This window comes from Hemitrygon akajei, chromosome 7 (genome assembly GCF_048418815.1).
Source record: "Hemitrygon akajei chromosome 7, sHemAka1.3, whole genome shotgun sequence".
NCBI lineage: Eukaryota > Metazoa > Chordata > Chondrichthyes > Myliobatiformes > Dasyatidae > Hemitrygon > Hemitrygon akajei.
This window is the reverse complement of record NC_133130.1, coordinates 60,954,342-60,965,399: the sequence shown is the minus strand read 5'-3', so window position 1 is coordinate 60,965,399 and position 11,058 is coordinate 60,954,342. Positions and strand designations below refer to the sequence as shown.

At 46.5% G+C, this 11,058-nt stretch overlaps 1 protein-coding gene across 3 annotated transcripts in view; it reads left to right on the top strand.

Moving 5' to 3' along the window:
• Nucleotides 1-3,715: 3,715 nt before the first annotated feature.
• Nucleotides 3,716-11,058, top strand: part of LOC140730493 (ribosomal protein S6 kinase alpha-5-like) — a 72,124-nt gene continuing 64,781 nt past the window's right edge. For 2 of the 3 annotated variants that reach the window (XM_073051007.1, XM_073051005.1), the window contains exon 1: nucleotides 3,716-3,934. In XM_073051007.1, the coding sequence (XP_072907108.1) occupies nucleotides 3,880-3,934 (55 nt within the window). In that variant the 5' untranslated portion in view covers nucleotides 3,716-3,879. Of the gene's footprint in view, nucleotides 3,935-4,160; nucleotides 4,456-11,058 lie in introns of those variants that run through there. The other variant, XM_073051006.1, reaches the window with a different exon arrangement.

Genomic DNA, 11,058 nt, shown 5'->3' with positions numbered 1-11,058 from the left:
CGAACCCCTCGCGCCCAGAATCTCCGTCTGTCCGAACCCCTCGCGCCCAGAATCTCCGTCTGTCCGAACCCCTCGCGCCCAGAATCCCCGTGTGTCCGAACCCCTCGCGCCCAGAATCTCCGTCTGTCCGAACCCCTCGCGCCCAGAATCCCCGTGTGTCCGAACCCCTCGCGCCCCGAATCTGCGTGTGTCCGAACCCCTCGCGCCCAGAATCTCCGTCTGTCCGAACCCCTCGCGCCCAGAATCTCCGTGTGTCCGAACCCCTCGCGCCCAGAATCTCCGTCTGTCCGAACCCCTCGCGCCCAGAATCTCCGTCTGTCCGAACCCCTCGCGCCCAGAATCTCCGTCTGTCCGAACCCCTCGCGCCCAGAATCTCCGTCTGTCCGAACCCCTCGCGCCCAGAATCTCCGTCTGTCCGAACCCCTCGCGCCCCGAATCTCCGTCTGTCCGAACCCCTCGCGCCCCGAATCTCCGTCTGTCCGAACCCCTCGCGCCCAGAATCCCCGTGTGTCCGAACCCCTCGCGCCCAGAATCCCCGTGTGTCCGAACCCCTCGCGCCCAGAATCTCCGTGTGTCCGAACCCCTCGCGCCCAGAATCCCCGTGTATCCGAACCCCTCGCGCCCAGAATCCCCGTGTATCCGAACCCCTCGCGCCCAGAATCTCCGTCTGTCCGAACCCCTCGCGCCCCGAATCTCCGTCTGTCCGAACCCCTCGCGCCCAGAATCCCCGTGTGTCCGAACCCCTCGCGCCCAGAATCTCCGTCTGTCCGAACCCCTCGCGCCCCGAATCTCCGTCTGTCCGAACCCCTCGCGCCCAGAATCCCCGTGTGTCCGAACCCCTCGCGCCCAGAATCCCCGTCTGTCCGAACCCCTCGCGCCCAGAATCTCCGTGTCCGAACCCCTCGCGCCCAGAATCTCCGTCTGTCCGAACCCCTCGCGCCCAGAATCTCCGTGTGTCCGAACCCCTCGCGCCCAGATTCTCCGTCTGTCCGAACCCCTCGCGCCCAGAATCTCCGTGTGTCCGAACCCCTCGCGCCCAGAATCTCCGTCTGTCCGAACCCCTCGCGCCCAGAATCCCCGTGTGTCCGAACCCCTCGCGCCCCGAATCTCCGTCTGTCCGAACCCCTCGCGCCCAGAATCCCCGTGTGTCCGAACCCCTCGCGCCCAGAATCCCCGTCTGTCCGAACCCCTCGCGCCCAGAATCTCCGTGTCCGAACCCCTCGCGCCCAGAATCTCCGTCTGTCCGAACCCCTCGCGCCCAGAATCTCCGTGTGTCCGAACCCCTCGCGCCCAGATTCTCCGTCTGTCCGAACCCCTCGCGCCCAGAATCTCCGTGTGTCCGAACCCCTCGCGCCCAGAATCTCCGTCTGTCCGAACCCCTCGCGCCCAGAATCCCCGTGTGTCCGAACCCCTCGCGCCCAGAATCTCCGTCTGTCCGAACCCCTCGCGCCCAGAATCTCCGTCTGTCCGAACCCCTCGCGCCCCGAATCTCCGTCTGTCCGAACCCCTCGCGCCCAGAATCCCCGTGTGTCCGAACCCCTCGCGCCCAGAATCTCCGTCTGTCCGAACCCCTCGCGCCCAGAATCCCCGTGTGTCCGAACCCCTCGCGCCCAGAATCCCCGTGTGTCCGAACCCCTCGCGCCCAGAATCCCCGTGTGTCCGAACCCCTCGCGCCCAGAATCCCCGTGTGTCCGAACCCCTCGCGCCCAGAATCTCCGTGTGTCCGAACCCCTCGCGCCCAGAATCTCCGTCTGTCCGAACCCCTCGCGCCCAGAATCTCCGTCTGTCCGAACCCCTCGCGCCCCGAATCTCCGTCTGTCCGAACCCCTCGCGCCCAGAATCCCCGTGTGTCCGAACCCCTCGCGCCCAGAATCTCCGTCTGTCCGAACCCCTCGCGCCCAGAATCCCCGTGTGTCCGAACCCCTCGCGCCCAGAATCCCCGTGTGTCCGAACCCCTCGCGCCCAGAATCCCCGTGTGTCCGAACCCCTCGCGCCCAGAATCCCCGTGTGTCCGAACCCCTCGCGCCCAGAATCTCCGTGTGTCCGAACCCCTCGCGCCCAGAATCCCCGTGTATCCGAACCCCTCGCGCCCAGAATCCCCGTGTATCCGAACCCCTCGCGCCCAGAATCTCCGTCTGTCCGAACCCCTCGCGCCCCGAATCTCCGTCTGTCCGAACCCCTCGCGCCCAGAATCCCCGTGTGTCCGAACCCCTCGCGCCCAGAATCTCCGTCTGTCCGAACCCCTCGCGCCCCGAATCTCCGTCTGTCCGAACCCCTCGCGCCCAGAATCCCCGTGTGTCCGAACCCCTCGCGCCCAGAATCCCCGTCTGTCCGAACCCCTCGCGCCCAGAATCTCCGTGTCCGAACCCCTCGCGCCCAGAATCTCCGTCTGTCCGAACCCCTCGCGCCCAGAATCTCCGTGTGTCCGAACCCCTCGCGCCCAGATTCTCCGTCTGTCCGAACCCCTCGCGCCCAGAATCTCCGTGTGTCCGAACCCCTCGCGCCCAGAATCTCCGTCTGTCCGAACCCCTCGCGCCCAGAATCCCCGTGTGTCCGAACCCCTCGCGCCCCGAATCTCCGTCTGTCCGAACCCCTCGCGCCCAGAATCCCCGTGTGTCCGAACCCCTCGCGCCCAGAATCCCCGTCTGTCCGAACCCCTCGCGCCCAGAATCTCCGTGTCCGAACCCCTCGCGCCCAGAATCTCCGTCTGTCCGAACCCCTCGCGCCCAGAATCTCCGTGTGTCCGAACCCCTCGCGCCCAGATTCTCCGTCTGTCCGAACCCCTCGCGCCCAGAATCTCCGTGTGTCCGAACCCCTCGCGCCCAGAATCTCCGTCTGTCCGAACCCCTCGCGCCCAGAATCCCCGTGTGTCCGAACCCCTCGCGCCCAGAATCTCCGTCTGTCCGAACCCCTCGCGCCCAGAATCTCCGTCTGTCCGAACCCCTCGCGCCCCGAATCTCCGTCTGTCCGAACCCCTCGCGCCCAGAATCCCCGTGTGTCCGAACCCCTCGCGCCCAGAATCTCCGTCTGTCCGAACCCCTCGCGCCCAGAATCCCCGTGTGTCCGAACCCCTCGCGCCCAGAATCCCCGTGTGTCCGAACCCCTCGCGCCCAGAATCCCCGTGTGTCCGAACCCCTCGCGCCCAGAATCCCCGTGTGTCCGAACCCCTCGCGCCCAGAGAGCTGGGGCTGGTTGTTCCAAATGTTCACTGATCGCGCCATGTCTCTTACTCCGTCCATACCGCAACATTTCTGATCCTGTTGTAATAATACAATAGGATTTATGTAGGTACATGAAAATCGTATTATACTTTATGTCAGTTAAGTTCAAACTCAAGTTTATTGTTATCTGACTAAATAATACACAAACGAAGTAACGTTCCTTCGGACCACGTTACACGCACAAAACATACCGCACACGCAGCACATATAACAAAATAGTACAACAAATAATTTAATTAAAATTAGATATTTTCCAATTAGCTTGCAGTATATATTCTATAAAACTCCAGTTCGGCTCCCGGAATTCGTTGAATCCTCCCCGTTGGGTAAAGGAGAGGAGAGGTTCTGTCAGCAGGATAGGAGGCGTTTCTATTCTGGTCGTCGTCGTTTGCAAAATTAAAGCGATGGCTCTCGGGAATTGTCGTTTTACTTGCGGCTCTCCAGGCATCAGTAGACAGAGACCAACCAAATCAAACTACAACTGCCGTAATGCAGCACGTAGATATGTCGCAGCGGTACCAGGCTTTGGAAAGAGGGAGACTTCGGGGTGACAGCGGCTGCCGGCGACCAAGCACAAAGTCTGTCCCAGTTCAGCATCTTTTGTTTCTTTAACAAACTTGTGCTTTAGCATTAAATTCGGATCGTATTTCCACTCAGTATGGGAGATGACGCCGAGGAAGGGAGCTGCACTGTAAAACACGAATTGACACATGGTAAGGGTCTTTAAAACTACCTATTTTTCTCAAACAGTTAAAAGTTAATGCCTACATGCTGCTGCTGAACATTTTTGTTATTTAATCACTTATTTATTTTGGAGGAGGCGGTCTGTATTAACATTTATATTTGACGTCAATATACGGGTTCGAATAAACGTTTGTTTATTGTGTGTCTTTTAAATACAACTTTGAACCCAATTCTTGTATTGACTTGTCAGCCAGCAAAGCTGCTTGAGTACTGCAGGGCTCGTCTGGATCGGTGGATCTAGTAACTCATTGCCTTTATTACGTGGTTGGATGCTGTAGTAAACTGGGGGAAATGCATCTTTGTACATGCAAACACCGGAGAGGGAGAGAAGGGAACGTTTGCTAACCCGACTTCTGGCAGCAGGTGTATTGTGGTGCATTCCAGTGCGTAAGGGGCTGAAATGTAAGGATTCTAACAACACTTTTCAAAGCACGCGCATGCTTGGCGAAAGGATTTACGCTCCCGTGTGCCTTGACAGCAACATTCTTTAGTAAGTGTTCATATTGCTTTCCATAAATTTGGCTTGGACGAGACTTATCTTGAACGTTGTCAATTCCTTATCTGAATTTATCTGACTATTTTATAGTAAAGTATCGAGCGACTCGACGTGATGTAACATCATGACACTTTTAATACTGTATATGTTAGGTTAACAAAGTAGTTTCCCCACCACTTTCGTCAGACTAAGAATGGGAAATGTTCGGCATATGAGTGGTGTAAAAAACGAACAGTGGGGATTTTAGAACCGTGGTTCTATGTTTTGGGAATTTCTGTATACTGAACATTATACGCTGTTTTATATATTTTGTTGTCATTCCTTTAAAAAAGTATTTTATAACAGTTTCTGCACTGCCAAACTTCTTTCAATTTTCATATATGCAGCCTCATATCCTTTCATGATTTTAAATCACTTCCGTGCGCGTTTTATTACGTTGGACATAGAGCACAGCACGGAACAGAACCTTCGGCTAAAATATCAGCGCTGAACATTTGCCAATTTAAAGTAGTTCTCTTCTGCCTATACATGACTACCGAGTCTGAAACTCGCAGTCCTAAACAATGAGGGCAAGCATGCCATATGTCTTAATGACTTCTGTGTGAGTCAACAAGGCATATGCATTACTGACTTACATAGCCACTTTCAGCGAACTACGGACTTCAAGATTCCTCTGTACATCAGTGGTGTTAAGAGTCTTGCAGTTAATTGTAAATTGCTTCTCACTTTTGACCTCTCCAGGGTGTAACACTTCACACTTGTTAGATTAAACACCGCCTGCCATGTAACATCTATCCTTCAACAGCCCTGTGTACTGTTCATTACTCCAGCCCTTATGTTGTCTGCAGACTTCCTAGCCCATCTTCTATATTTTCAATCAAATCATTTATATATATATACACTGTATTGCAAAATGTTCAGCACTGTTCCCTGTGGAACATGAATGGTCACGGACATACAGCCAGAGTAGCATCCTTCCATCACTATTCTCTCTCTTCTATGAGCAAGCAACGTCTGAGTCCAAGGTACCAAATCATTGTGAATCCCATGCATCATAACCTTCTGGATCAGCTCACCATGATGGTCTTTGTAAAATTACTTGGAAAATGCCTTGCGGCACAGTAACATGGTGGTTAGCAGAACGCTTTACAGTACAGGTAACCCGGTATGGAGTTTATACATTCTCCCTGTGACTGCGTAGGTTTCCTCCCGCAGTCCGAAGATATACCAGTTGGTAGGTCAATTGGTCATTGTAAATTGTCCCGTCATTAGCTGGGATTAAATCGGGGATTGCTGTGGGACGCAGTTTGAAGGGCTGGAAGGACTGCTCCGTGCTGTATCTCAATGAATAAATAAATAAATAAAATACATGTAGACAACTCTTCCACTGCCCTACCCTCACCACCTTGGTCACCTTCTCAAAAAACTCAATCAAGTTTGTAAACCATGACTTGCTCATTTCAAAGTGTTATTTTGTAATATGTTATATTGAAATCTTTTTCTCTCAGGAAAGACAGTGAATCCTTTGAGAGAACTAAAATGTTTTTAACTTAATTGAATTGCACACAATATGAGTTTTATAGTGCAGTATATTGTTGAATAATGGCAAAAGCACTTTAAGTATCTGTTTATCATAGCTTATTGGATAATTTGACCAGAACAAATGGTACAAGGCAGTGTTTATGAGCACATAATATTAAATACTATATATGTAACATCAGAATGCTTAAGTTTAGTGGCCAGCATATTACAATGATGTCAAAGGAAACATTTTGTAAAGAAAAACTAGAATGTAGCCTTTTGCAGTCAAATTTTTTAAACAACAAATGGAAACATAGAGAGATACATCATAAAAACATTGCTTTAATTCAATACTTTTAGTTAATAAAACACATTTTAATTTGTCTTTTCTAAACAATTGTGATTCCTCACCATTTGTTCTTTGCATGAATAATATTTTAAATTTATGGATGCATTGTAACCAATTTCATGTTCGTAATATTTATGCAATCTGAAAAAAATTTGATAATGTAACCTTTGTCTTGTTTAAAACTATTTCTTTCTTCTTTTGTACTTCTAAAGTCACACTTAGGAAAATGAACAAAGAAGGTTTACAATATGCTACAGTAGCAGTACTGTAATATGAACTAGTGATTGTAATCGCAGTAAAGACAATCTCTTCCTAGCAGTTATTTATCAGTATTGCTTGTTTTTATATCTTTCAAACTCTGCACTGTTCTTGCAGTACACAAACACATTTTATATTTGATGTATTGCTCAATTTGCCAGAAATACTGCCTCATTCATGAATGTTGCAAAGTATATTAATTGGAAAATGTTCTGTCAGGTTAACTAACCAGAAAAATAATTGCACCAACAATGGTCTAATTTGATTAGCCACAAAGAGGGTTTTTATATGTGTAGCTGCCTAATTCATCGATGAATGGTTTAATCAGTAAAAGTAGGACATATGTATTCCAAGCTGCATGTGTTAACTTAAAAGTTTTGAATAAATCTCTTATGGTTTCATCCCTAATTCGTAAGTTGGTTTTTAGGTGAAAAATATTATCAGTCCCAATTTTTTTTAAAGTAAACTCAAGTAATATCAAATCCATTTGAAGTTTCAAACAACATTTGTTAACCTTAAAATTGGATTGATTTCAGTTATGAAAGTTAAGCTTTCATTATACAGATAATAAGTTTATTCATGCTTTAGAAGTAAAATGTATTGATGTGCAGTTTGTGAGTATGATATTAGTATCTCAATGTCACACACCTATCAATCCATTCCTGGATGACAGTATTGCTGCCATTTTTGGAAACAGAAGCAAGGATATAGAGGAAGCATGGCGCCTCCTGTGCAAGTTCCATCTGAACATTTTAGTGGATGGAGTAGAAAAAAAGATGTGCTTTGCACTGGAACTGCTAAGAGGGCACTTGAGTACAAATGACAAGAAGACGACAGCAAGTTGTTGCACAGATAAGTTTGTACACTAACTCATGATCCACTTGGGGTTAGTCTGGAAGAAATTCTATGATCTTATGGAATATATCAAAATGATCATTTTGATACCATGTCTCACTTTTGTTGTTCTGCAATTAATACATCGGCACCACTCAGACATGTCTCCTACAATGGCAGGCATTGTTGTAGATGCCCTATTACACTCTCCCTGCTTTAGTCCTTCTCAGCTCATGAAAGTCAACGAGAAAGACAAAAAGAGGATAATAATGGTAAACATACAGGGAAAGCAATTCAAAATGACGATGTTATTAGCACATTAAGAACAAGTTTCCTTTTTTGTTTTCCCAAATAAGGTCACCCACAACATTTGGCCTAACAAACTGGAAGGCATCCCTTCCAATCCAAAAATCTCACTGAACTGGAGAAGAGGATCTTCTCACATGTGTACATTGGGATCATTGGACTGTAACCAGCCCTCACCCCTGAGGAAGCAGATAATCATTGACCAAACCTTTGATGTCCCTCCTTCTTTCATAGCAATGAACAGTCTGTCATTTAGAGACACAGGAGACTGCAGATGCAAGCATTTGGTGCAACAAACAAGATGCTGGAGATATTCAGTAAATCAGGCAGCATCTGTGGAGGAAAACAAACAGTCAGTGTTTTGGATTGAGTCCATTCATCTGGAGCTTTCATCCAGTTGGAGGGCTTTAGTTCGAAATGTTGACCTCCATTTCCCTGCACAGGTGCTACCTGTTTCTTCTGAGTTCCTCCAGCATCTTGGTGGTCATTCAGTCTTTTTATCTGCTTTCTACTGGTACTCTTCCTGACAGACTTGTGCACACAACATTATCATGCTGTTCTTTGTCTTTATCATTGTAAAGTTTCAGTTACAACAACATTTACAGTCTCATCTTTTCCCCTCTACCAACTCATCAGCTCACCATGAAAAGGACCAGAGAAGGATGTGGGTAAGATCTTCTGTTACTGCTTTGCATCAGCACCAATGCTGGCACTCCAGGGGTTGAAAGGGCTAGGTTATAAGTGTCTGCTCTATGTGGAAGTCTGCATGACAAAAACGCAGCAGTGTGATGGGAATTCATCTCTAGCTATCTAAGAAGCACCTGGATGTAAGAAAAATGGAGGGTTGTGAGCTGTGTAGGATGGAAGGGTTAGATTGATTGTGGAGTAGCTTTATATAGGCTGGAACAACATCGTGAGCTGAAGTTCAGTGCTGTAACTTCTAAGAGAACAAGCAAAGTCAGGAAAATTTTCTGGCAACTGTGTCAAAGTGATTGATGTCAAAGAGCTGTACCAATACCAGTATCACAGGCTGTCTCAGTCTCTAAGTCAGTGTACAGTAACTTAATCCTGACCTTTATTCCTTCAGGAAAATATCCTTCAAACTACCTGGAGGAAGCAGATTGAAGTCTGTTTCTGAATATTGAATGTATACAGTAATATAATGGAGATTCTGACATGAAGAAATTTGATGGCTAGGAAATTAGCTGTAAATGGGAGAGAATCAAAGCAATTGGATTGATGTGAAAGAAGCTGAGTTCTGGATTATTGATCTAGAGACAATCACATGAATCTAGAGTTAAAGGTAGACATGGTAATGCTAAATGTAAAGTTATTGGATTGTCAATAAAACACATCTGTTTCACTATTAGGTAGGCTGAAGGGCCTTTTCTATACTGTACAACTATAGATATTGTTAATCTCTATAGTTAATATTGCTAATATCCTTCAGGGAAGAAAGTCTGCCATCCTTACGTCACCCAGCCCATTTGAGTCTTCAGACCCAACCCTTGTTGAGGTCCCAGATAAAGGCCTGATCCTCCTGATCACAAGGTAGTTGGGGGGTGCAGCAGATGTCAAGAAACCTTCAGTTGTCTTTGGAGTGATGCAGAGTGAAGGAATTAACTCCAGCCTGGACGGTCCTAAGCCTGGATGCTGAAGGACGAGGTTTGGGCATGGGGCTAGCAACTCCATCCCATAAAAACCCAGTGCCACAGAAATGCCAGCAGAAGCTCCATAAAGGAAGAAAAGGTAGGCTACATCTGGGATAACTTGAAAGACTGGCCCAGGAGAGAGGACGCTGCTGAGCAGCTGTCAGCAGCCCATGCCCCAGTAGGGGTGATGGGCTTAAGTAAGTAAGATGAAGAAATTGCATCCTCAAGGTTCTATGATCTTCTCAACCAAGCCCTTGATGATTCTGTGGCAGACGATATAAAAACACTCAGCTGCTCTTGCTGGAGCTTGGAGAGGAGAGAGAGCCTAAGGAGGGAGGAATTATTATTCCCTAAGATCCAGCCCATCATGTGGTGCAATAGCTGAAATATTTCTGACAACTTGGATGGCCTAAATTAAAAGTCACGTGAATTTCTGGATACTCTGGAATGACCATGGGAATTTATTTTTTCTGATTGTCTGTCAGAAACTGTACATTCAGAGAGTGATGATTCTTGAAACATATTTGCCCTTCATAAGGATAGGAAGTTTCAAGGAAGTCTGAAATTCACATGAATGCAGCAGAGGTTCAGAGTGACAGTGGCTTGATCTCTAAGGTCCAAATTTCCCTTTGCCTTTCCCCCTACACCAGTCCTGCTGTTGCAGCACATCCAATGTCAGCACTGATGGCAAACAGATATTAAGTGTAGAAATGGCAACATAACTCATGTAAACTTTTGACTCCTTACTGATCTTTTGGTCAGTCTTAAAGCTGATTGTAAATTCAGTGTCAAGTGATTGAAAGACACTTAAGATAGTGAGATGTCAATGAATAAAGGATTATGAAAATATGGCTGTCTGTGAGAGATAACTAAAGCAAAAAAAAATATGCTTAATACCATCAAAGCATGGTCACTACTAAGACAATAATATGGTCGATTGTTAATGATTGGCGTATTTCTCATTTGTTTATAGCCAACAACCCTTGCTTAATGAAAGCTGTACAACAACCTGATAGAAGCAGTGCAGATTGAGAATGTTTATGGTATGCAAAAAGGGGCAAGCTGTTGTCAGATTTAATATTAGAATAGCAGTGAAGATAAAATTGTAGCTCTTTTTATCAGAATAAAACCTTTTATTTTGAAACCAGTATATTAATTATTCCATTGTGAAGAAATTGTTTTGTGTCAAACTTTAGACTAAATGGTCAAGGTGAATGGTGTTTGTTATTCAGGCTGGAAATTGGATCCTTAGTTTTGTGAAGAGGTTATTTAAGAGATCCGGTATTTTATACATTTGCAGTAATATTCTATATGTTGAAAACTGTCATCTTTATTTATTTGTATCTTTATTACGTTTAACATAAATTTGCAAATAGGGTACATTTTCATCAGAGTAGAAGATGAAACAGCAACATCATTGTTTTTTTATATAGATAGATAGATAGATACTTTATTTCATCCCCATGGGGAAATTCAACATTTTTTCCAATGTCCCATACACTTGTTGTAGCAAAACTAATTACATACAATACTTAACTCAGTAAAAATATGATATGCATCTAAATCACTCTCTCAAAAAGCATTAATAATAGCTTTTAAAAAAGTTCTTAAGTAGTTTACTTAGATACATTAAATACAATCAACCCCGGCACTTTAACATATCTTACTCCTGGCGGT